The sequence below is a fragment of the Neodiprion virginianus genome, chromosome 2 (assembly GCF_021901495.1).
Source record: "Neodiprion virginianus isolate iyNeoVirg1 chromosome 2, iyNeoVirg1.1, whole genome shotgun sequence".
Lineage (NCBI taxonomy): Eukaryota > Metazoa > Arthropoda > Insecta > Hymenoptera > Diprionidae > Neodiprion > Neodiprion virginianus.
Window position 1 is genome coordinate 7,005,800 of NC_060878.1, and position 27,174 is coordinate 7,032,973.

The 27,174-nt window shown below is 36.4% G+C and overlaps 5 protein-coding genes across 8 annotated transcripts; 1 reads left to right on the top strand and 4 right to left on the bottom strand.

Moving 5' to 3' along the window:
• The first annotated feature begins 1,115 nt into the window (after window positions 1–1,115).
• On the top strand, window positions 1,116–5,953 carry LOC124299083 (ras-related protein Rab-21). The gene is made up of 4 exons (XM_046752003.1): window positions 1,116–1,531; window positions 1,625–1,792; window positions 2,418–2,536; window positions 2,943–5,953. Exons 1-4 carry the CDS (start codon window positions 1,382–1,384, stop codon window positions 3,184–3,186), a joined length of 681 nt encoding a protein of 226 aa, XP_046607959.1. The 5' UTR covers window positions 1,116–1,381; the 3' UTR covers window positions 3,187–5,953.
• On the bottom strand, window positions 4,468–11,753 carry LOC124299079 (rho GTPase-activating protein 1). 4 transcript variants are annotated; one of them, XM_046751995.1, is made up of 10 exons: window positions 11,412–11,752; window positions 9,666–9,773; window positions 8,776–8,919; window positions 8,425–8,608; window positions 8,097–8,315; window positions 7,927–8,025; window positions 7,350–7,537; window positions 7,077–7,277; window positions 6,880–6,986; window positions 4,468–6,791 (listed from the first exon to the last, which is right to left on the bottom strand). In XM_046751995.1, the coding sequence occupies exons 1-10, from the start codon at window positions 11,458–11,460 to the stop codon at window positions 6,618–6,620; spliced, it is 1,473 nt and encodes a 490-aa protein (XP_046607951.1). In that variant the 5' UTR covers window positions 11,461–11,752; the 3' UTR covers window positions 4,468–6,617. The 4 variants fall into 4 exon arrangements, with proteins under 4 accessions (XP_046607951.1, XP_046607952.1, XP_046607953.1 ...); XM_046751996.1 differs by having other exon boundaries at window positions 8,425–8,605; window positions 11,412–11,748; XM_046751997.1 differs by lacking the exon at window positions 11,412–11,752 and adding an exon at window positions 10,825–11,338.
• Window positions 11,754–12,028: 275 nt separating this feature from the next.
• Window positions 12,029–13,821, bottom strand: LOC124299084 (protein lin-7 homolog C-like). The gene is made up of 5 exons (XM_046752004.1): window positions 13,564–13,821; window positions 13,223–13,264; window positions 13,015–13,127; window positions 12,556–12,801; window positions 12,029–12,429 (listed from the first exon to the last, which is right to left on the bottom strand). The coding sequence occupies exons 1-5, from the start codon at window positions 13,598–13,600 to the stop codon at window positions 12,271–12,273; spliced, it is 597 nt and encodes a 198-aa protein (XP_046607960.1). The 5' UTR covers window positions 13,601–13,821; the 3' UTR covers window positions 12,029–12,270.
• A 5,066-nt stretch (window positions 13,822–18,887) lies between these two features.
• On the bottom strand, window positions 18,888–20,023 carry LOC124297674 (trypsin-1-like). The gene has a single exon (XM_046748943.1). The coding sequence runs from the start codon at window positions 19,952–19,954 to the stop codon at window positions 19,037–19,039; it is 918 nt and encodes a 305-aa protein (XP_046604899.1). The 5' UTR covers window positions 19,955–20,023; the 3' UTR covers window positions 18,888–19,036.
• Window positions 20,024–20,582: 559 nt separating this feature from the next.
• Window positions 20,583–22,021, bottom strand: LOC124297675 (hemolymph lipopolysaccharide-binding protein-like). The gene is made up of 3 exons (XM_046748944.1): window positions 21,824–22,021; window positions 21,504–21,585; window positions 20,583–21,381 (listed from the first exon to the last, which is right to left on the bottom strand). The coding sequence occupies exons 1-3, from the start codon at window positions 21,933–21,935 to the stop codon at window positions 20,982–20,984; spliced, it is 594 nt and encodes a 197-aa protein (XP_046604900.1). The 5' UTR covers window positions 21,936–22,021; the 3' UTR covers window positions 20,583–20,981.
• Between the last annotated feature and the right edge of the window lie 5,153 nt (window positions 22,022–27,174).

Here is a 27,174-nt window from a genome sequence, read left to right on the forward strand (position 1 = left end):
TTAATTTACAAAATGTCAAGTAATCTATCTGGCTGTCAGAATTAAGCTTCCGGTTATCGCTGATTCGCTTCCTGTGCGCCATTTGAGTTTTGTTGCTAGACGAGAGTTTTCGATGTCACCGCCAGAGTGCGTGATGATTTTTGTATTATCGGCATTGAGCTGTGTTGTCAGTCGTGATGTCGAATTTTAACGTTCGAATCTTTGGATTTATCCTACAGCACAAATATTTACTGATATTACGGCAACTTGCGGGCAAAATTTGTTAATTTTTCTTTCTCCAATATCACCATTTCATCCACAGAGAAATAATGCATAGATACGGTACAAATCTCGTCGACATACGAGATGACTTAAAATTTGGGGTTACCGCAAATGCGCACGTTCATTCGAAACAGGTTTTCCCCATCATTGCAGTATATTTTGAGCTGGTATTTTTATCCAGCGTAGAGTAAATAGTTGATGCTTTTGCTCAATGCTACTCAATTGGGATTATATTCTCGCACGACGAAATAATTAATTATGTAAACACTACGAACCACCAAATGGAAAACGTCATATTTCGACAGTTTATAACTATTTCCACCGGTTGATTCAGGTTAAATGAGGACAAGTCCGTTTCTTTGAAAAATAAGAAAGTTCATACATTTAAATCTGTGAGAAAAGAGTGAACATTAGCAACAATTAAGAGGATTACAAAGACTCATTGATATACTCCTTGTTAATTCGATTTGGCAGCTTAGAGAGCTAAGACGCCAAAGGCAATGACATTTGAATGCATCAAAATTACTTTCGTCTCTCAAATGTTTCCCGAAGAATGATCGTAAGGCATTAAATGCATTGTAAAGCAAAGATTGTTCCGAGTTTCTAGTCGATTCAAAACGATCGAGATATTGCAAATCGTTCTAAGCATATAACAAACTGATCTCGTTCGAAACCATTTGTTCACGTCGGATTGACGTATCGTATGCGGCATACGGTGTTTATTTTTTCCATTTTTTCCTAGAGGTTGTAGACCACCTGCCATCTACTGTAGATGATTCTAACCTTCGTATCAAGAAGATAACGCACGACGATCGCGCATGCGTTTAAATCTGTTGTTGAGGAAAATTTCTTGTAATGATACAGGTGAGAACAGCTGATCTCTCGCACTTGACGTTCCGTGGACAACCGCGACAGAGATAGTAGTTGTAAAAAAAAAAGTAACATTACGTACATACATACGATATACATCGATTACTTCTACTGTCAGAGAACTAGGCCTATAGAATATAATGACAAATACTAGTTTGTACGTTAATGATAAACGCGTAAAATAGTATTTTCATAAAAGCTTATTCTCATTTCTTTTCTCAATTATAATATTATTTTACTTTTGTAAACAATGGCCAGTTCCTCACCGACTGCGAATAATTCAATCAATGGTTACAATTTTAAAGTTGTTTTGCTCGGCGAAGGTTGCGTAGGAAAAACATCTGTCGCTCTACGATATGTCGAGGACAAATTCAACGACAAACATATCACCACTCTCCAGGTATTTGAATTGTCATTTTTTTCTCTTATCCTATTTGGAACGATACGTGCATACATAAATCATTCAACTTGTAACCTATTTACTTATTCGCAGGCTTCGTTTCTTAACAAGAAACTCAACATTAATGGAAAAAGAGTGAATTTGGCTATCTGGGATACAGCAGGACAAGAAAAGTTTCATGCCTTAGGACCCATCTACTATCGTATGTCAAACGGCGCAATTCTGGTATATGATATTACCGACGAGGACTCGTTTCAAAAGGTTCGAAGAGTGAATGAACACCAGCTTGTAACATATATTATTTTATTTTATTTTATTCTCAATTAATTAAAAATAAATCAGTAAACTGCGTATTGAGTCAGAAGTTTGGATCAATAATCATCAAGATACGACGTTATAGTTGGATACGTAAATTTACAATAAGTTTTGCTCCGAAACTTGTTCAATTGAGGATACGATTTAGATACAGCGATATTATGGCTGACAATACTTATTTTCTCAACTTTATGTGAAAAATATGGAGTTGTTTGATTTGAACAACTTGAATACTTTGAAAATAACTGGATTAAATTTTACTTGTTTCTTGCGCAAGCTGTTTCGCATCGGCATCGATAAAAGTCAAGTAAAGTTTCTTCGACTTTGCACCAAAGAAATAAACGATGTTTATGTTGCTTTAACTCCATCATCCATTCTCACAAATTTGTGATTTACCACTTTTCATTTATTATCAATTTCTCAATTGCAAAACTTCTCCCATTAGTTAAGTTGCCTTTCATTTTTATCAATCTCCTATATCAGTTCTACACTTCGTTATATTACTTTATTTTTCGTTCAAAAGTGTAGAATCATTATTTGATTCCTCATTTTTATATTTATATATTTATAGGTAAAAAACTGGGTGAAGGAGTTGAAAAAGATGCTTGGCAGTGAAATTTGCCTTGTCATAGCTGGTAACAAATTAGATCTTGAGAGGGATCGGAATGTAACACAGGAAGAAGCAGAAGAGTGAGTTACACGTTGTTCGCTGTTTTGTTCTAGTAAAGTATATGTCAGTTCACATTATAAACTTCATAAAAGTATTTGGACATCACTTTCAGAAGACCTAACAAGTGTACAAAATCAACAAAGAAAGAAAACGAGTATGAAAATATCTGTCAACGAACCTGAATCTTTTCTCTGATAAGATAATCTTGTTTTTTATTTTTTCAATCATCAATCTGCTTTGTTTAACCCAGCATACAAAGTTATAATTAGACTAGACTGAAATAAGAAGAAAAAACAAACAATTACATGCGAAATAAATGCACAAGCACAGATATTCATTATTCCATTTCATTCTTATCAAGGAAGCAAGCTACCAATCTACTATTTTATGTTTAACAGAATCAATTTATACGAATTATTTTCTCAGATATGCCAGACAAGTTGGTGCGGTCCACTTTCACACATCAGCAAAACAGAATCAAAACATTGAAGAAATGTTTCTAGATCTAACCCGCCGCATGATGGTACATGCGGATATGGTTGAGCAAAAATCTACTCTTACACGGTCAAATAGCACGCGACGGAATGTCGTGGTTGTCGAAGACGAAGCTGAGCAAGAGAGACCAGCTTCAAGCTCCTGCTGTGGAGGATTTTCGCAAAGTTCATCATAGGTCGATGACGTGGCTTAAGTTTTTAGGGGGTTTGAGTTATACATAATTGTATATAGCAGTTGTTTTACAATTATAAAACACGAAAATTTGCAAATTTCAATGTGATCAAGTATACTGTAGTCGTTTTGAACACATACAGCCTGTGGATCAAGTACGAATTAGGTGGATATACTTACAGGTATATGAAAACGTAATTGTATTCAATCAGATCAGTGTCTCATTTATCATTCGATCATAAAAATTTAACAATAATTGAAATTGAAAATAAATAAACTTCTTATTTATCTGTATTTCTTTGATAGTTTGAAATTTTTACCTGGAACAAGCCATTTAGAAATGTCAACAGTAAAATCAATAGCTTACCTGCCTACCGAAGACGAGAATACAGGAGATATTTTACACTATATGTTAAGCGATATACCGTATCATATGCACGTGGTTTACCAAGAGTAGAACAGAGTGAACATTCAGCAATATTTTAGCTGTATCACTTCCACGTGTACTTGCATATATTCAAATATTTAATAATTAATATTTTAGCTGATGCTGTAACAACTTTACATTACTCGCAGTGTTAAAATGTGAAAGAAAGTTATATATCATGCTTATTTCAGTTTTAATCCCATGTAAATTAGTTAGCTTCACATGGATTATTATAGGAATAACTTGTTACTAACGACTTTGAAACTTTTTTGCTATGGGAATTTTCAAGAACCTCGTCAAAGTTTTTAATAAAAGTGTTTTGTACGCAAGATAAATTTGTGTGAATCTACCATTGAAATTCCAAAACATTTTAGACAGCATAATGTTCCTATTGAATGCAAGCTCATATATATATCTAATAGATATAAGTATAATTAATGTATAACGTTTGAACGAAGAAAAAAATCAAATTTCAAATTACTGACGTATTTAGATTGTAGAAAAAGATTTATAAGGACGCCTATTTCGCGTTACTGTTCCAGACTGTGTAAATTCATAATTGTCTTTGACATGATGTTACATACCACTGTATCGAATTACCGTACTCGTACTAGGGACTTATAAATGATGTTATTATATAAATTACACTTGTTGTTTTGCGTTGCCATATACTGTATTTGTAAATATATTGCTGTCTATTGGCATATATTTACACGAATAAATTTAATATAATTTACGACCTTACTGTTTTTTCACTAGTATAAGTCTTCGAGACTCTGTCAAATAGTGTTGACGATATTTTCTTAATTTAGGCGAGATTCTGTATAAATTAAAGAAATGAGAATTCGATTGGTATAATTTGATTTTAGTACTATATTGTTTTTATTCAGATCCGTATGATGTTCGAAAGATAAAGATACAATGTGCTATTCTATCACAGGTACATGGATCGTGCATACATTTAGTTATCCTAACATTTACAGCTCTTGGTCAGAACTATAATGCAATGTAACATATGATGATATTTCACTGAATAATGTATTGACGTGTAAATTATGTATTATCCGGAATGACGAGTCAACCTATGACTGATGTATTTTTTTTTCATGTTCGCAAGTGGCAATTGTGCAATTACGTAATGCACATCATATAGGAATGTCAGTGGCAAGTTATTTATATTTTCATAAATTGTGTGCATGTCTCATATTGTTAGATGTGCGACAGAACAAATTCGTTTCAGACAGTTACAAGTTGTTTAAAAAAAAAAAATTTTTTTTGTTCTTTTCTGAACACATTTGTTGACACTCTCTTTGAATATATTTGCAATTTCTTTCAAAACAAATTAATCGCGTATGCATAAGATTTTTTTAAACTTACAATTCAGTTTCTAACCATGGAATGGTTATTTAAATTCTTGTCTGTTTAACGCTGTTGAAATACAGTTTTTGCGTCGCCAATTACAATTTTTATACTCAATTCGTTCAAGATTTCTGTATTTTGTTATATAGGTATATCTATTATCGATTGCTGAAAATTAATACTTGAGATGTTCAAATTATGACATAAACTACGAAATATGATAAATGAAAATTACTATATCTCAGTATCTCACTTATTCGTCGTTCTTATGCCAGCATAAAACAATATTGAATAATTTGCTAATTCGATTATCATAATATTTTTGTCACTGTTCGTTATTATATGTATTTATATTTTATTCTTATACGCTTTTTTCAATACTTTATTTAAAAATCAGTACTATATTTATATGTATATATATCTATTCTATGAATTTATACACCATGAGATTATTTACAATTTATAAATTACAGTACGGAATGTGTCGAAGATTGTCTAACATTGTGTGACAAAATTCTTTGAGAATAATAAATTACTATTCTATGTAATATAATTGAAGAGAGACTTGGCTTTGGTTACTATTTACTGGAATATTGGTAAAACTGTAATGGGTATCACGCAAGAAATTCAATAAACCTAAGCAAACGCACATCTCAAATTTTTTAATTCGAATATAAATGATTATCTTTTATAATACTATACTGGTTGAAAAACTTTGTTACCAAGAAATATTCAATCTTCGATAATCATTCCGTAAAAAATATAATAATTACTAATTTTACCCATTTAATTAGACTATTTTGTGAGTATACCTACAGTTTACACTGATTACATTATATGACGTTCTCACCTATCTTTGGTATACAGTGGTAATTTTTTCCCTTTTTTTTTGTATAAATATTATTCACATGTTAAAAACTGTCATACAACACTGATCAGCTTGCTCACATTCATTCTACGCAACACTCATGACGATCGCAGCATATTTGGCTAGAAAAAAAGTTGTGCATTCATTATTGTGAAATACTTTACGAAGAAAACCTGTGTATGTTCTACGATTTTTGCTTTTCAGCAAGTATATAAATTAGTAAAAAATATCAACTATGCTTTACACGACAAAGACAAAAAGGAAAATATTTTATAGAACATTACACAAGAACGTGTGTTCAAACGTGAGGCTTTTTTGTAGATATTAAAAATTGGATTTGCGTGTACTTGCTACTGTGATTTATATAAAAATACTATATGCTCATTATTGAATTGTACTCATATGTAGGATCCATCTTGTGAATATGAAAATGCTTCGAGCTATATTCGATAAATACGAGAAATATTATTCAAAATTAAATAACTGACCTGCAGTGTCCCTTCCAAGTCTGTAAATTAAAATTTTTTAAATCGAGGGAAATATAAAAGTTTTACCGATGCAATGATTTATGCAAAAATGAAAGCCGTGGAGCAAGTGTCTAATGCGCTCAAATTAGATTTTTTTTTTTTTAATTAATTGACACATGTACTTTCATATTCCCCACAAATCCAATTTGAACAATCTGATTAGTGTTTCAGTCTGTTATTTGAAACGAGTGCCAATTTTGTTAACGTTTTATAGGCCTTTAATGAATCAACACTTTTAGTAATCTAACCCAGTCTTAAATGATGAATATTTTATCTTGGTACATGAACAAAAAGTCGGTAAACTGATTGATCGGACCAATTGCTGAAAGTGACATTCCTCGAGAAGATGGAGCTCTTACTAAATTAGGACCGAATACTACTGCCAGATTATTCGATGTCATCTTGTTAAGATCACTTCTGTCCATTACCTACGAGTGTTAAAAAATATGAGTATTTGATCCATAGCCACGACGTTCCATGAATTACAGTGAGAGAAACAATGAGAATTGAACTCACCCTGGATAAAAATTGAACGATATATTTCAAAAGACGATAGTTAGCTTCAGGTAGTTTTTCAAGAATCAATATCTTAACTTTCCGAGGTCGTTCGTCTTTTGATAAACCTTTGGAATGATGAAAAAAGATGAATGGTAAATAGGATCTAAATAGATGCTAATGTAGAACATCATCGGTTTAGAGTTGTTTTTACTTACTTTGAAACTGGGTTATTTCATCGTAAAGTTCGTAGGTCATAAGTGGTTCGTCCAGTTCTCGAAGGAATGTTTTTAGAAGTACAGCCGCTATGTGAGGATCACCTCGAAAGTCTACAGGCAATCCCAAGTTACAACGGTTTTGAAGTTCTTTGATCACGGTTACATTGGCTGATCTTCTGAACAGGCCTTCAGTTTCCAACGCTGTCGAAGTAAAACAATGTTTATTATTGTTTGCGCACTGCTTTGCAAGAAACATTGAATGATGTGCCTCACCGTCTGGAGTATCCAAAAATTCTATACACTGCGTTACTATAGGTGGTATCATTTCGTCACCATTATTTTCTCTAATAAATTGTAGACTTGCGCCGAATTGCGTTGTTGCTACTGGAGTAACGACAGTTGTGGGTGGTGGACTTACAGGTACATTTTTTCTATTTTTTATCATTAACTGTTCGTCGTGTCTGAGAATTAATAAATACTTGATGTTACATTTGTGGAAAGCATTGCACTCCCTAGTTTCAATACGAAAATTGTGTGGATGGATGAAACAGAGGTCTAAGTCGGTTCACAACTTTTTCAGACGATTGGTTGCAGATCGACCTTTTATCAGTAGTCAAAACTTCGTTACTTCTTTTTATGTTTTTAACCATAACTTTATAGAGTAAGTGACACTTTTTATGGCTTAATTATTTCTATCAAAACCATCTTGTGAAACGTTATTCATCTTGAATATGTATATGGTATTTTGCTACATTTTAATGCCAACAACAATATTTTACGACTTATACACCTTATTCTCACATCCTACATATATTTGGGGGAAAAAACATAGTCAATTCCAGCTGCTTACTGTAAAACTTGCTGAGGAATACAAAGTTGATCAAGATTGATATGTTGTGCAAGCTCCTCCAGGTAATTAACGTACATCATTTTGCGCCCAAATTTAGCACTGAAAACAGGGAAAACAGGTTAAAGGAATAACAAAAGCTTCAGTAATTTCGTATTTTCTGTAACTCTTACCTAATAACTGGTTTAAAGATTTGCCAGACAAATCTGATAAAATTTGTTGGGTGTACTAAATAAAGAGCCTTAAGATTTTTCTTATATTTTCGGTCAAAAGCTCGATATGCTTGACGCAACCATGCATATGGCGGTTTATTTTTCGATGTCAGACCATGATGAAAGTACACTAAGCTGTAATCTTGCTCGACGAAAGTGTCCAAGGTATGTGTGAGATATCTGGAGAAATTAATCATTCTTAACTGAATATACATTGTTAGAAAGTTGTAGTATGGGGTGCAGCGTCAATATTTTTCGTCCCACGTAATTTGGGAATAACTTATTTCACCTCAATAACTTAGCATGATTGAAGGTCTCCTCGTCATTTGACGGCAGCTTACAAGCAGACACAACAATCACTTTTCTCCCTGCACTGTCATCCCCGACTACCTCAACAATCCCAAGTCTCGCAATATCAAGGTAATCCTCCTCGTCCACAAGGTCACCTTCGAGTGCTGCCAGATCGTCCGCTGCTTGTAATAGAATATCGTTATTCAATACTTTGCACAATTCTTTTGTTCATATTCCTTATTCAGGTGAAATTCTACACTATCTAATCAACAGTTTTAATCTTGAACATTTAAAAGTTATTTATCTTCAACATTTGAGGGATGTACAAAGGAATCCGAAGGCCACATACCGGTTTCAATAACAGGTGCATCCACCAAAGCCTCTTCAAAATTTTCTTCTATTGTTCCATCGCTTACGGGGCTCTCTAAGTAGTCCAGTCCTGTTCCAGCGCAGCTTGCACTTAAATCTAACTTTTCTTCGAGCAGTTCTACAGCTGTAAAGTGTGACTTCGAATCAGTAAACGACTTTGAAGAAAACGTGAACTAAAGTAGTATGGCAGATGTGATATGTTGCTTGTTCAGCTCCAAATTACTGGTCAAAAATGTTGAGGTAAGAGTAAATTACGGTATACGAGATGATTGTAATGTCTTATTAATTAAATTAAATAAATAAAGCAACTAATCTATGACGAACCATTCATGTTGATATGTAATTAAAAAATGTTTTTAGGTATGATTCCCATGTTGAGGAACAAAACATGTGGAGAAAAAGAAAATCTAAGGAGCGAAAATTTGCTAGCAGCTTTAAGTAGAACCATGTTAGGGTGAAACTAAAGTTGCGAAAGCTTGAAGCAAAGCAGTTAGAAGTATAAGCAGCAAGAATATGCCTTAATAACTTGTTTGGGATCTTAAGCTGACCTCTTAGTATATCGAAGGGAGACTTTTGTCCTCGGAAACAGATAGCAGAGGGTGTCTAGTAGCTAGAAGGATTATACCAACTTATTACATAGTCTAAGGTCACTGGACACCCTGTATTGAGTGGGATGATAATCAAAAGAGAGAAAAGCTGGTTAAATTCTGATACACAAGGTAAGACTTTGGTCTCTAGTGGTTAGTGAAGTTTGAATGGATTTTGCGTGGATCTATTTCAGAAAATTTCAATAGTATTACAGACATTGAACGAAAATTAGGCAAAATATAATTTTTACTACAAAACGAACACGCCTCGTTTACACCTTACCGCTGTCCGAAGTTGCCTGGAGTTCGGTGTCATCAAATTCCAAGTTGGGCTCATAATCATGATAATCCGACAGACTCGGGTACGGGTCTTCGCCTTCATTGTTCATTGCTACCACACAGACACAGGTACGTCAATACACATGAAGGGGTTTAGGACAGGAAGGTATTGCAAACGTACGACAAAGCGGTGGCAATTTCTTATTCTAAATCTTTGAGTAACCACACATTAAAAGTTTGTTGTATCGATCTGCCCACCTTTCACTCATGGAGCATAAAGTATTTTCTCCATAAACGATTTACGAGTCTTAATGCTAGGCAGGGAATTTGTGCGTGAATCTATTCATGCTCCGCGCATCTACGTAGGCAAGCTGTTGGTAATTAAATCCTATTTACAAAAATGAGAACCAGGGAAGAAAAGGGTGATTTTTACCACAATTATTCTTGTAAATACCCATAGCTTTGAGGCATGCATAGTGGAGACATAGAATCAGAGATAATACCGAGCATATAATTATTGTTTGTTCATTGCAATTAAAGATTCGTCACTTATGGAGTGTTTCTGCTGTGACCAAATTATTGAGGGCGAGTAAATACAGATCGACACTTCGAAAGTCATGCGTTATTATTAATTGTACATATTATACATGCAAATTGGTGGGCAAATCGTGTTAAAAATAAAAGAATTCAATCCAGCACAGGTGTATTGTGACAAGTGTTTCCTTAATTTTTCCATTAATGAAAAGCATTCATTAGGAGATGATTGTCGATTACAAAACATGTAACAAAACGGATGTTTTTTTTTTGAAATAACAAACAGTGGATCGTCCGGGGAAAATTACAAACGGTATAAACAGTACTTCGGTTCGTGTTTGATCCAACTATTTTGTTTTCGTTCAGCAGCGCACGTTCTTTCCCAGGGATAATTTACTCCTTCAGTGATAACTTTGTTTTCTTTCTTTTTTTTTTTATTATTGAACAAAATTTTCGCATCTCTTGTCAATAAATTACCCTACCCATTGAAACTCAAGTTTATAAGTGAAAAGATGATTTTTTAATATCCAATAATAAAAATTGGATACCGGTATGCACGTTCCACTCTGCCCATCTGGCTAATTATTTGACTAATTTAAAAGTTTACATAAGGCGATATTTTCACATACGTTTTTTGCCGATGTTATTGACAGACTTCATGGTGTCAACTCGTACAGAATAAGAAAATAAAGAGATGATCGTAACTACACCTCTAGAGTGTTTGACAAATGTTTATTTCGCTTGATTAAAATTACGAAGCAAGAAAAAGAAAAAAGTAAAACTATATCATATATCGGTGAAACTATGAGAAAAGAAAAGGTGGAGTTGTAAGTAGGCGACTTTCGAAATAAATTTTTTTCTCTCCACTCTTCAAAGATTGTTTGCTTATTTCTCCCCCACTATCGCTTCTCTAACTACGGAGAGTCAAACAACAATTGCGTCGTCGCGTAATATGGTGGGAGTACGCGTTACGTGCGTGCGTGTGTGTATTTACATGTAGATGTGCGTGAGTAAGAACGCGTTATAACCTCTGTGACGGCGGATGTAATATTTTCAAGATAAGGAGCGTTCGAGAATCGAGTAACGAATGCCACGACTTGTCAACCATTTTTTCAGACTTTTACTTCCGACGCATCGAATTGCCGAGTGACATTTAACTGTCAGATGCGTGCCGTTATCGATATAATCTATTTCAACCTCCAACTGACTTTCTTACCTGTCAAAACTCTGGCTGGACTTGGCGTTGGTTGATAGTCGGCTTCCATAGTTGGAAAATAGCCTCACCAGAACAAAAGAATGTAATATTGTGTTGTTTTTTTTTCCCTTTTTATCCGAAAATTATTTTCACTATTTCTTTAGACTTTGCCACATCGTTATACCTGATAACGCGAACCCAACTACCTACGCAAGCACATACACTCGGGACACACTTTCATCCGCATCTGCTCAAGTGTTTGGTGTCGCGACTCAGTTCCCAGCCTAATAATCGTCACCTCCCACTTCAGATCAACGGCTACTTCACTACTTCACATCGTTCATAATCGATTAGTGGATTGCTGCTACTTTCAGCTTGTCTCAGAATGTCGCGCGACAGCTCCTCTATGTATATAAAATTTCAATGGTGGCGTGATTTCAGGGTTGAAGACGTTTTGCAAGCTTCCGATGTCTAAGTTTGATGTCGCTGCTATCGGGGGAACAAGGTCCTGCATACGTCAGGCATTACTTGAGACAATTACAAAGTGCTTGGTTTTCCAAGTCGAGTCCACTTTTGGAAATTCGTTTGAACTTATAAGTGTAAATAGAGATCAAGGTTTAGAGGATTTGCCCATACACTTGTAATTGGATTGATTTATATTTTGAATCAGTTTTAATTGGCTCATTAAAAAATACTGATAATGTTGTTATTGTAGATCGTCCTACAGAAATTATTTCTAGGTAATGAATTACAAGATAAGTAAGCCATATATTGATTCGTCGCTTGAAAGTATAATAATGAATAGAAATAACATTACATTGTACCTATATCAGTTACTCATAAATTCTATATATGTATTAACAAAAATAATCATTCAAGTCTATTGCACACGTTGGCGCCTACGTGCAGCCCCTAGTTTGTCATACCGCGATTCCATTTCTTCCAGAAGACGAGGAGTATACCGAACAACTAACTTCACTGAGTTTTGGGCTTGTTTCAGTAATTCCACAGGTTTATCATGATTCTCGCCTTCAACACACTAGAGGAAATGAAAAAATAAAGTTATTTACAATATCCTGTATCATCATACAAATTCTTGAGTGGCAGCGTTTAAATATAATTAGATCTTAATTTTTCAACAATGTAAGAATTTCACATTACTCACCACGCCGTTAACAGAGAGTAGCTGGTCACCACGTTTCAAACCACCGTGTCTGTCAGCCACACCCCCTGGAATAATTCTAGATATATATATAGGCCAGTTTTGCTCTTTTCCTCCCATTACGTTGAATCCAAGACCCTCCTCTGTTTTTGGCAATTCGACAACTCGCGGATGGGCATGTCCTTCACTAGCTGCAAACGCAGCCACAGTTGCCTTAGCTGTGGCGGAAGCACGCACATCTTGAGAACCCTGTACCAAAAATTCCACATACCCTTATATTAAAGTGGTTTTAAACAAGATACGTGTAATAAAGATAAAATCGGAAAAATTCACGAATGGCGCATACCAGACACCAAATAAAGTAAATGTTTGGAATCAGTTGCATGTTTTTCAAAACATTATCTTCAGAGAAAAAGTTGATTATTTTATGAAAAAGATCTACTTGCTTGTAATTAGTATTACCTGAATATCAACGGTCTCATACACATGTTCATAGACTTCTCTTACTGCATTGAGAAAGTCGCTTTGAAGTACCTTCTGCAGTGCTGCTAACTTTGTAGCCGGTACTTCGCCACCTGAAATAAGTCAGCATCATTGATCAATTATTCAACATAAACTTTGTTGAAATATAAATAAATAATTTTTGAAAAAATGTCAATAATCAACTTACTCTTTTGTAGTTTGTCGAGAAGTTCGATCGATCTTTTAACATCTATAAATACAAAAATAAATATAAGTCAGTACCAGAATTAAAAATAGTAAATGCTGAGTACACTCTAGTAACTAATAATTAGATAAGCCTATAGGCATATAGACAAATGGATTAAAGCACCAGATAATGTATTTTTTATTCTAAAATTCTTTATTCAATGGATTTACAGTTACACGTTCAATTCAATTACTAATCACACTAAAAAGCGTATCTACGAATTGAAAAATATATCGTTTGCACGACGAACTGACAACATTGCAAACTGATTGTGAGTGAACAAGAGTAATAAGTTAACTTACCCCTGGCTAATGTGAGAGGTTCTCCAATCGTTGCCATTGATGTTAAGCGAGATCACGAATATTCCTAATATGATAATTACTCTCTTCGTTCTCCGCAATGATCACTAAGTTAGTTTTTCTTAACTTTCACCAACAATGTTCTTGCTCTATCAATAACTCTGCTGGTGTAGTCGAAATTCCATAACAGTAATTATCGAACACCGTCCAATACAGAAAATTCCAACGCCTTTGAAAATGGCCGATAGATGGAGGTTCGGCTCAAATCGACTTGGAGCACTGCGAGTCAACTTTCGATACAGGCGATTCTATGAGGTTTCCCTCTGTTCCATGTAGAGCACCGTTCGTTGCCTAGGGAGCGTTCCAAAATCAGCTATCAACGCCAGTCAACGCAAATCCACGCCGTAAGACCGCGCAGTCTATCTCTATAAGCCTATGGACGCCCCTAGTGATACCTACTCTATGGTCCAGGTATGAGTTTTCCCCATACAATATATCTATTGTTCATACCGTTGAATAATTTGAACATTACACCGATTTTGCACCCAAAGAACAGTTGAAATCAAAAATATCTTTCTACCCGATGCCGACTTCTCACCTGCTTCTTTGTTTAGCCCGTGGCGTTAGACAAAAAACACGAAATGGTATACCAGGTTTCCTCCATGTCTATACCTAGCTCTAACGAACGTCGTCTGAGGATTCAAATTTACGCCTGACGCTGCGTATTACAGAAATTTTTCAAATATCTGCGAACGTTTCGGGCAGCTCGCAACGCGAGTCCGAGCGTCAGTTGTTTTCGAGCAGCCGGGGTGAAATGTTGTACAGGATCAGTCCGGAATTCAGATCGCGTTGTGTCGGCTGTTACGTTATTCGATCAATCAGTTTATCTCTACGATACTTAACTGTGAATAATACACAAATAGCAGTGTGTGGCCCAGACAATAAACGAGTGACTGCAATGACAACATCCTGCGAGGATCGAAGGTGAGTTTCGTGTTTTGGGTTCCATTGTTTTCTGTAACTTCAGCTTTGAGCGATATCGAATTTTGTCTCTCTGAGTCGAGTGTCATTTTTTTTTATCGATTGTTTGGCTAATTTTCAGTAAATGCGCAGTTAGATCGTAGCCAAGTTTTCTCTGTCGTTTCAAACGGCCAGGTACAACAGAAAAAAGTGAGATTAAGTGTGGAATCGAGTGTTATTGCGGTGTAGCTTCTTGGATTGTAGATTTCTAAAGTTTGATGAGTAGGTTATCGACAGACGTTTAATTAGACACAAGCGTTTTGTGACAAGCAAATGCCCCGATAACCTTCCATGTGGTTTTCATTCTTACGTTCTGATGAAACGGATCTTGCAAAACGTGACCTTCGTTTGAGTTTGTGACTCGGATTACGGTTAACGGATCGCGTTGCTCGCGTAAACACATGTTTGTACAAGGCAATAGCAACGCATTTATTAAATTTATATCACCACTGCCAGTAATTTTTGTGGATTTCACATATATTTCAAAATTTCGAGCAAATGTAAATCGTTGGTGGTTGTTTATTCCTCATACCTATTATATTTTTGAATAATTATGTTAAATTTCGAATGCTGTTTAAATTGATGCTCACATTACATTACTAACAAAATACTGTTCTCTTATATGATGATAGTAACACATTGCAACATCGTTGATTGACATTAGTAATTATCCGGATTGAAGGATCCTGTCAATAAACTTTGGAAGACATCATTTGGCAGCAGAACTCATGAATTTATTTCAGAAAATCAACAGATATTAATGGAGTCCTTACAAAACAGTATAAATTAATGTCAATCATGTCACATTTCATTATGTAATCCATATCATTTTCCACGGTTTGGCATAACACAGAACACACTGAAATTGCGTTTGTTTAGCTACTCATAATGAGTATATACCATATGAATGTTAAACATGAAATATTAACAAAATATTGTGGTATTTTATCTAATTACAGAATTGAACTGCAGCAAGCTTAATCAGGGCTAGTGAACATATGAAGTAACTGACATTATCAATATATAATAGAAAACAAAGTGCAGAAGCTGAACAGGTCAACATATTGTGGAAAAATACGAAACAGGTATAAATTTATAAACATTCTTGGTTATAACATTACGCTCCCTTCACTTTGAGAATTTAGTATTTTAGTAGAAATTTATTGCTATTGGATCTTTGATTATATTTCAAAAAAATGATTGCAAAGTTTCAGTGGCGCGTTTATTGATTTGGAAAATAAAATACTAACAAAAAGTCATCGCTTATCTGACCACAGAGACAAACTATATTTCAGCCGAACTGAATGCATTTCGAAATGATCTAAATGCAGTAACCCGATCAATCGATGTCTGCGAACAAAGTGAAAACTAGAGCAACCCCTGCAGTGAATAAAACTGGAAGGTACATAATTGATATGATTTTTAATTACTATTTCGCTTTTCATTGGAAATTAGTCGTAAAGCTGCTCATTGATGTTATGTATTTATTCAATGTTTATTTTATTAGCTTTCTGTTATTAATTTTCGCAGTTTATTTATTAATACATCAGAAACTACTGAAACTCTATGCATAAAAAATTGTTTTGAAACAGGTAGCATGTAGTGACATGAAATCTGATCCAAGTATATTGTGTGAGTAATATTCTGTTACATTCTTATTGCAGTGTTGAAAGTGCGTCGCTTCACCATTCAACCTGAGATGCTACGAGAACTACATGTTTACAATGTAGAGCAACCCAGAGGAGGTAAGAATTCTTATTTGATTAATTGTTTGACAATTCAAGGTGGTACCTTTGAAGTGAAATTTTTGTGTTTGAGTACAATGTGGTGAATAAATCTAGTAGTAGACAACAGTGATAATTAATCTGATATAATAATAAATCCTTTTGTTTAATACATGTAAAATTTTGCAAGAATAAATTATTACTACTACTACTGTACTACTAATGTGAGAACTGAAAATTGAGATGGATAAATTGATTCAAATTTTCTTTTTTGCTTCTTCCAGATTCAAGCAGAGACATCCGTGTAACTTCTCTATTACTCGGCAACGTTGGTGAGTTTGCATGTGTTAGGTTACGGGTATTTCCCCAGGTTTCCCTTGTCACGTGGCGTGGCGGTAACAATTGTCACTCAAATTTTTAATTTCTTAGCTTCATGGATACGCTCATTCGCGATCGCAACGATGCTTGACTTTCTGTTGAATCATTTTGTTACCACAATTTGTTTGACCTTAGCTTATTCGGAGGTAGAATGTTGCACGTTGCTGAAAGTGGAATGAGCATCGCGATCGTAGGTTACTATCGCTTACTCGGCATTCGCGACAACAAATTGTGTATAGTTACTGACATCTTAATTTATGTTTGATGTAATCAATGATGTCGTTTAACTGATAGTTTCACCCGAAGTTTCAACACAATCCAACGATTGTTCAATCAAATTCACATGATTTTTGGATCAATGAAATTTCAAAATCTGGCCCAGAGTAAAATCTTCAAACTGCATGGTATATTGTCAGTAATTTTCTATTATCTAACATCTAACAAATGTCGATCAATTGCAAGTTTAGCTCGCTTAGAAAAATGCCGATAAGCAGACAGGATGTTTCTAATCCATTTTACAAAAGGTTGATCGACAGATAGTCTGCCAGTACTCACTAAAATAATACATAATATGCTGAAATTATAGAAGTACTGTTGCTTCCACTGAAGTTGTTCATTATGATTTTTTGAATCATACTCTTTTCAATATTATCGTATAACAACAGGCTGACTATAGTACGAAAAACATTTTGCTCCCCACAGGTAATCAACGAAAAAGTAAGTCACAGTAACCACGGTACGAATGAGGAAGAATGGTGTGTGTTGGAAAACATGGAGAATCGCTTAGATCGAATATAGGTAACCGGGTAGGTAGGTGGTCGTTTCGGGAGCCGTCGCGGAGTGTATGCTTATGCGTGTGAATCACTTTTAATAAACATTTCCGTTGGGTGGTTCCGGTGGGAATCAGGCGAGGGTACGAAGGTCGTAATGTACCGCGATGTTACTAACTTTTGTAATCCACAGCGTCAAACGATCACAGAAATTTTCCTCCTAAAACACGTAAAATACTCAGTAAAAGAATGTCTTCGCTATTTGTAAGCTTTTAAATTTCAACGAGGTTCAAATCTCCATTTCTTGTCACCCTGCTATCATCCTCCAGCTGTTATTCAATCCAATTATTGAATTATTACCAATTATTATTCAATGAACTTGATCTCTGTGATCGTCTGAATGGGCAAAATGCATCTCTCAATCATCTATCGCGTTCCGTGGTACGCTAGATGAGGACAGATACTGAGCTCGAAGACTTCGCGTCGAAGAGGATCGCCGACCGTCACGCCACTCAATAATGCATGCCTTTTTTTCACCCCACCCTTCCTTCCGGACTTGATTCGTATCTGAGAACAACAATCCGCATAGAAATGCGTTGGATTCAAAAAGACGCAGATGTGGATTGGATTTCTACAGAATTTTACGACAAGTCTTAGATATTTAAAGTGTTTCCACAGATTAATCAGTCGCGCTTTTGCGTATAGATTAAATACTGGATTCGAATGCGACATTCATCGATAAATTTCGCAACTGTATACAAAAAAGTAAATCATTCTTGATCTGTTGAGTGTTGAGCTCTTCGATCAATTTTCTTATGAATAACGAAGTTTTTAAGTTTTTCCGCGTCATTTGCGCGTGGACTTGATACTTTTCGATACTGAGAGGCAGCGCGGCATTTACTAGCCAGCGCTCAACGCGCGGGGATACCAATCGCGAAGTAGATAGTGATAGAGAAGAATCTTTTAAGTAATATAAAGAATTACTTCTGAGGTGTATAAAAATATTTGTTGTACTGATCGTATTATTTTCTGTTTCAGGGTAACGAACCAATTTTTTTTACAAGTACACTGAGAAACAATGTTCTGTCGAACAAAATATTTACTTCAATAATCCTCGGTCGAACATTGATATTGATTAAAAAAATTAACAATTAATATTGTTATTTACCAATACAAATAATCAAGTTAAAGACTGTAGCCGCGAATGTCACGTTGGGCTCGACATAGTTTTCATCAGTGTACGCTTGTTGTTTCCAACAAAATGTCATAAACAATCACTAACTCATACAGCCACGCCATTTATACTAGCTATTTAATAGAAAGACAATTCCTTATCAATTCACGAATAATCGTCATCAACGATACTAGGAAGTTAGTTCAACGCTTTTAAAATTTATTTCGGGGGATGGTCAGGAATTGTGTTTTATACACAGTATCACAATTTTTCCATGTATTTATTTTGTTGAACAAAGTAAACTCATCATCGTGTGTAACTGTGGAAAATTTTGAAAGTCATGTACTAATCAGATTTCTATTTGTTTTCCAACACTCGATGCCGACTTGCCAATTGCCTGGGAATATGCCTCAACCATCGACGAGTAAAGTGGTGCTGGATTCTGGAGCTACCGGAAACCCTGCCGTATTGACGCTAGGATCAACAAGAGAGAATAGCCATGGTAAATAGTCAACGATACTGGTGTGCATCGTCGGACTCGCAGGTACACATCCTGCTTTAAGCGTGTCGTTACTGTCGTATATTGCTGCAGTGTTGATCGCTGCTAGGTCCCCGTTAATAATGACAGGGCCTCCAGAATCTCCGCCACACGTACTTTGCGGATCTGGTTCTTGGCCTCGGGCGCACAATATTCTGTTCGGTATATCCTCAACGTTACAGTCCGGGTTGCCGCTGCAACGATTTGCACCAGGCTTGAACTCTGAATTGCACACGTCCCAGGTCACAAGCACTGACTGTCCGCGTAAAAGAGTTTGAGGATATTCGTCGTATCCCATTTTTCCCCAGCCCACGATGGTAGCCGGAGTGCCAGGGGGGTAACGGGTGCCTGGTGGCGGAAGGGAGATCGCTTTAAGTCCACCACTGACCATGTTTTCAACAGTTCTTATGAGGGCGACGTCAAAGGCGTACCGTCTCGGGTCGTTCTGGGGGTGGATCACGCATTCGGCAGTATGTATCGGCGGTGGCTGACCACGCTGCGAATTCGAAGGGTATATTTTTATCGCCTGACATCTATCCCTGACTATACAGTGAGCCGCAGTGACGATCCAGTAGTTGTTTATTATGCTACCACCGCAGAGATTTCCGTCCGCGACAAGTCTCACCAAAAATGGAAAATCTGCGGGATCGGCTTGCTGTCCATTTATGATGCGTCTGCCAGAATCGTTGTCACTGTATGGCGATGCGAGCACGGTTGACCTTGAGCTTCCATGTAGAAGAAGTAGTAACGGGGCACACGTAAGAATAGTGGATAAAGTATTGAGCTTCATGATGTTCGTGAGTCCGCAGCACTCTGTTTCCGACCCAGACTTATTCCCTGATTCATATACCGTGTGCAATCCGCTTATCATTCAATCGTCGGAACCGTGTTGAGAAAATTACCTTCACATTCATTTGGATTTCATTACAACTCTTGTTCATTAGCTGCGCGATGCAATGGCGCCGTTGCGAATCGTCACGCGTGATAAGCGTCTACTCTCGAACGATCGTTTATAACCTGATCAAATGGAAATTTAATGTAGGAGTGCTTTATACACGTACATCGAAAACGAACTATTTGTTCAACTGAGATGAAAAAATTCGCATTCACTGATACGATACAATCTTAACTGTTTTCTACTTTATTTTATCTATTATTTTCAATTAATGACAGCGTGATTTGGACTTCCAGCCTCATTTGCTATATCCGAAAATCGTTATTCAAAATATGCGTTTTAATGTTTCCATCCAAATTGGTTGCGTAGGTATATCTGTATTATTTACGGCACGAAAATGAAGTGTTGTCGGCTTGAACGAAGCGACATCGTATTTTACCAACTTTTCTTTTCAATCAATTATCTCTAATTTCGGTAACGATATTCACCGCTTCACATTTTAAGGTTTCATAAAAACGTTTGGTTGTGTCGATTCGGTTTTTATTTTTCATTGTGTGAAATACATGAAATATTTTTTGGGTTGACAAATTTATCGGTGGTGTTTATAATCATCGTGATCACAAACGTGATCACAAAGTGTGATTAATTTATTTAATCGCTTTTTTTAAATGCTTCTGTTGTCTTCTTCGACCCTTTTGGGGACGGTATTTGATCAAGATTTGCCGATGGTCCGTCATATGAATAAATTTTCATGCATCGCGTTCGCTTTGTATTTTACTACAGATTTGTCCAGGTTATAGAAATATTTTTTATTCTACATATGTTAGTCTCAAATACGGTTCCCATACTTTATATTCTACGTTATTTATCAACGACATACTGTCTGCCAATAAAAATCGATCACTCTTGTTAGATGTCTTCATCAGTAGATTGGTAACTCGCATATAAAACCAAACTGTGTACCGCAATTGATATCGTTAAGTCCGCCACTTTTGTGCAATGATCCGCAATTTTCGGCACCACCCGCATTGTCTGGTTGTCCATCTGCCCACTCGCCGAAACCAGCTTTCGCCAACGTCTGACCGTGAATGGTCACATATTGGCCTTCCCGATAAAGATCGTGAAATCCAATACTGGCAAAATCCGGATGAGGTGATCCAGTGATTGGAGATGATTTTTTGAACAACTCAGTGACTACTTTCGCTTCGGCTATGGAGTTGAGAATGGCCAAGTGACCACCCTCCTCTTCGCAAGTCATTCGTGCATCGTTCCAAGGAACAGCTCGCGTGTGAACTTTGTAACCGCCAATATTCGGCGTGTACCTGCGTACGTAAAATATTCAGAAAACTGGACGGGAGTTCTATAAAATTTATCACGCGGAGTGCACTAGTGTACAGTTAGAAGAAATATATACTCTGATCAACTATTGATAGTGAAGGCTTACGTGTAATCGTCTCTTTTCGCGTACGGTTGATTCCACGGCAGGTAGGGCGGTTTCGGCATAGAAAGTGAGTTCCAGTTGCAACCTATACATAGGAATTATATATACCAAGGAAAACAAGTGGATGAGCCACCACCTATGACGTGAAATACATTTCTTTCAAATTTCTCGCAATTTCAAATCTGCTACCGATTACTGCCGAGTTATTAGAGAAGAATGGAACAACAAAATGGAACAGGCAAAACAAAGACAAAACAAAAAATGCAAAATCCATACATGTGTTACAAAACTTACGATTTTTTTCACTCACGGAAAATACTTACCGAACGATGGTTGATAATACCAGTTTACCGCAGGATAAGGGGCTGGTTGTTGTTGTGCCATTGACAGTCTGGCACAGAAGAATATTTGAATCAAAACGAAGATGATTCCCATGGCTGAGATTAAGATGTACCGAAAGCTTTACCGGTCTCGACGTCTCGTGGATTCTTCACAAAGTTGACTGAGCGTCGATGCCTCGGGAGTAACCGGTTTACTGGCAGTGACTGTTGAATGGGCGAAAAAAAGTGCAACAACTGGTTATGACTCATAGGTATACATATGTGTGTACCTCGTAGCACATTGAATATCTTTCAATTTAGAAACGGATTTACATCGAACTTGGTATGCTCGTGTCTTTTAAGTCGCTGATTACAAACCTGAACTTGAAATTTGGAAATTCAAAATGCGGGTCGAATTTTGCGGAACGGAATCCAAAAACTTGCCAAATTTGGGTGAAATTCGGTTTCTGATCACAAATCTACATTGAAGTTTTTTTCTGCATGCGAGGTTTTATCGCGTAATCGAATCGTTTTAAACTCGGGATTTTTATTAATCATAGTTTACTCAGAGTGAATACCGGTAATTAAAATATATCAATGTTTCGCAATTACAGTGATGAATTTTAATATACGCAATTTTTTGCCACGAATTTGAAACGTGCAAGCTACATTGTCGAAATTTGAACCGTTCTCATTCATTTGTTTATTGATTAGACGAAAAGTAAGGTTTGCTCGGTCGGTAAAGACAAGCTTACCATACGGCCTGGTTTGCGATTTGTTCGGTTTCGACCACTTCTGTGGCGATATTTCGTTACGGTAAATATTCTCTGAATTATGCACCGCTTTTTTGCTGGTAAAGCAGCGTAAAGAACCTGCATTTAGCGTCCATAATTTATCGAAAATCAATTTCAAAAACCTATTTCAGTGTCAGAAGGCGCTACCAAAATTGTGACACGTGAAACGGAAGTTTGATCTCTCCCAGGTTTCTTTCTCTCTGGTCTATATGGCAATTTGCTTGTTCCGAACAATCCAGAGAGAGAAAAAATTAACAATTTTAAACAGGCGAAGAATCTATCTTTATTTAAAAGTAATTCTTTTCCGTACGTAATTAATGCTGAAGCGATTCTTACAGATTGTGAAAATCCGCGATATCAACAAATGGTTATCGGCATAAATTTACTATCGAGCTGCAGCTTCCTGCGAGCTTTATTCAAGGTCGTGGATACTGAATTCCGGTTGTTAATTGCAGAAACCGTTTCCACCATCGGCCAGTGTAAAATTCGATTGATGCGGATTTAAACCGATAGCTGATGGTCTTTGAAACTCGTAACGTTATTGAAATTTAATTAATTCGACAAAATTTAACGGTATTACGAGCTCGATTAGATTTTGTAATACTCTGTAACCGAGGGAGTATAATGATTAATCGAATTGGCGTACAATGCACGTATTAATTTCACCGGAATGACGTTTCAAAAACAACGAAATCTCACTAGAAACTAGAATTGCGCATCTGTTTAGGTAAACATGGAGTACGTAGGTTTCTTGCATAAAATATTAACAGTCAGTTGTAATTCAATCATATGACGAAAAATGTTCTTTTTACTCGGTTTATTCAACAGTGTGATATTCATGTTCATCAACATTATCGTCGGACTGTACATTTGTAGACGAGTGAGTGTAATATAGTAAGAAATTATGTCTCGTACTTAAGCTGAATTTTGAGGTTTGTTTCAACACACTTAAAGTGAATTCAACTCCGTACAAAATTAAGTTCTATCGGAGAATCGTTCCACCGTTTTCGCAATCTGAAATCAAAATCATTTCAGGGAATGAACATACAACTCCGTAATAATTATTTCTTTCCAACTTCTAGTTCTTTTACGTAATGAGATCGCACAGCAAATTGGTGGCGGAAATCGCGGATTTCAATTACGCGGTAAGATAAAAATCGTCGATTATTTGACTGGAAATTTTTCGATGCGTATACAGATAATTTCAGGTAATCTTTCGTAGGTTGGAAAATCGCGATCGAGCCTCGATTACATAGGGCAGAAAGTTTCGGACGCTATGAAGGAAGTGAGCTTTTTAAGTGAACTATTCGATCGTATATTTTAATAATTATCTCAACTATCTAGATTAGTTGGACAATCGCATAGATTTTTCATGGTTTGGCGTAATCCGATTCGGTTTCGACCGTGTATTTTATCAATCAGATCGAGGGGGACATTAACAAGGAGTTGCAAATCACTCATCGCTTGACCCAACTCTCAAGTCAGCTGTCTGAGGTCAACCAACGTTTTACGAGTTTGGAGGAAAGCGTGATCGAGGTTCGTTGAATTTCACGATAGAAGCACGAACTTGACTGTGTTGGAAATAATTGTAACTTATCAAAATACTTCCGTTTCAAATTTCCGTGTAAACGTGAATTCAAAACCTTTGATTTCGTTCTTTTACATCAAATTTCCGGTGAATCTAAATCGAAAATTAATTACTTTTATATCAGGGAACAATCAATCATTTTCCACACAAATCGATGTGAATTATATGCGAGAAGAATCAATCGGCTCATCGTTTGGTTCTGCACGAAATCGAAAGTTTTAACCCTTTGAGTTACACGTTATTGTACTGAGTCAACTTTTATCATAAGATAGTATGCTATGGGTTTTGGGCTCGCTGATTACGAATCTGAAATCAGATTCTGCTGACAAATATCAATTTACATTATATGGCAACAATTACTGTTCGTATGCTATCAGAAATAGCAATAAACCGCAAAGAAGTATGTTGCCAAGTTCTCTAAACATATAAAAAAATAGATATCAGAAAGGTAGTAAGAATACTTATCACCGTGACTCAAAGGGTTAAACCTCGAGTAAAACACGTTTAACACTAATAAATTATAATTCAGATGGTTAGGACGGACTGGAACATGGAAAGCGTTAAAGTAGCGACACCAGCGAGCATAAACGACGAGGTAAAAAAGGTTCTGAGTCTGAAGCAGCCGAAGGTTCAAAAAAAGCGAAAATTCTCGACGTCGACGTTCATGGGAAATCTTCCTACCCTCCAAAATCCACCGTTGAAATCAACCGCGCTTCCATCGCTGACCGGATCCGGAGTAGAGTCAATTTTTACCGAAGAAAAATCGGAGGAATCGGATCCGGATCGATTTCGAATCACGGCCATGCCGGTTGTTCAACTCCTGAGGGAACAGCGGCCTATTAACGATGGAAAACCAATCGGTTTTCGTCCTTCATGGAAGTGCGACGCGTAGATGACAGATTTTTAGTATCAGAAATCAACCACGAGTCCTGAAAATTGACTGTAAACATTTTACGCTGCGTCAACGCATGAATAATGTTTAAAATCCAAAGTTCGAAAGCACTCGCGGGAGTTGATGTAAACTTTTTTCTATCCTCGTTTGATTCTACCGTACCCGTGGATTCAGTCCGTCTATTCGGTTTCTCTTCAAACAAACCGAGAACCAATTATCCCCGTCTGTCGGCTTGGCTGGTCTTCTTGAAAAAATACGGAAACGATCCAAAGTTTCTTCACAATTGTGCGTGCGTGTGTGCGTGTGTGTACACAATTTTGTGCGAGGAAAAACGTCACGAGACGGTAGAAACTCGAGTCGAAATTTTGCGCTTACATTTGACTCATTGTTAGTCGAGGTTCATATAAACATACCTTGAAGGAAAGTGAAACAAGAAATGTTACGTTGAACTTCCGAATCCTAAAAATTAAAGTACCAAATCCTACTTTGACGCTCTTAGTAGACCATTGAAACTATTTTAATGCTATCCAAGAGATATTTGGAAATAATTTTGACGAGCTTCGATAACATTTGAAAATTAAGTATTGCATTTCAACTGTATTCAGTCAACGTTCTTACGAATACAAAAACACTTTTAACCGATTGAATATACGGAAAGTACGATTAAACACCCGTGTAAATCGATTCCTATTTATTGGGATTTTAATTTCATTTCATAATCATAATCGATCAGAATCGATGGACCCTTATCAGCGTGTTAGGATTTTGAGCGTTAAAGGAGGATTTCAAACAAGCAGATTTAATCCTGCTTCTGGGGGTTAAAGGAGGTTCTAAACAGACTCTACTTTAAATTTTCGGACATTTTTAGCGTCGAAGTAGGGTCTGACATTGCATCGAAATAGAACCTGCTTTACTGTCTTCAAGCCCTACGTAGGGTTTGAAAACTAGACGTTAAATTTGGACTCTGGAAGGTTCGTTTCGTGAAATTTTTAAAAATCGTTTCACCTCGCCTGCGCAACGTCATCGTTCATTCGTTCGTATCACACGTCACGTATCTTCCGGTCTGTCGGTGCATCGGTTCGCCACGAGTAGGGCAGGTATGCCTGACATCCTGATGCGGTAAATTCAGGCCATACGAAGCCTTGCAAATTGGATTGCGAACGGTTGTCAGCCGGGGGACGTCAAAGGATCGTTATACCTGTAATTACTCTATTCTGTGTGCCTGAAACTACGGTCGCAGCACTTGCGTTGATGATAAGTATAAACTTGCGTAAATAACGAAAGACTTTCACAGTGTATATATAATTTGTCTTCAAACTCTGCAGTGGGCAGGTGTGCGATTGATTAAAAAAAAAAAAAAAAAAAATCGTTATTCTTTGACGGTGAGAAAACTAGAATCGAACAATACAAGACCGCGATTCGGCCAACGTGTCTTGTTACGTAACATCGCATTTTGACGGATTGTATTACAGATCCGTCAACAAAAATATTTTATTTTATCTGTTCAATTAATGTGATTAATAATAATCCTGAACACAGAGGCTTTCCTTTTTAGTGCATCATCCGACAGCGGAAGAGAAGAAAAAAAAAAAAAAAACGCCGTTGCGTTATATTAAATTTGCAATATTCCCGGATATGTTGCTTGTTTATCCTCTCGAGAATATAAGAGCTGCTTCTACGGATTAAATGATGTGTGTTTCGCATTACGACGGAGGATCAGCTTTTTCATCGCCACTTTATCCCTCGCTTATTCATCTCAAAGAGGGCGAATCGGTCTGTATTACAAAAAGTAATTCTTGAGGTAAACGGATGTGACGTTTTTTTTTTTTTTTCATTTTTGAAGCTTGACATAATCGGCGAATCAACGATAAGGAAATACTTGCAATTTTTTTTTATGTTTGCATTTACGTATTTCGGAAAAAAATAATTTGCCATTTTCCAACGTGGAACACTCTAAAAAATTTTCTTGGGTCAAGAGATGTTATCGAAAGATGAGCTTTTTTTTTGCAGTTCTCGAGGAAACACGTTTCACCACTTCAATTATTATTTCTGTCATTAAATTTATATTCAACGCAAAGAT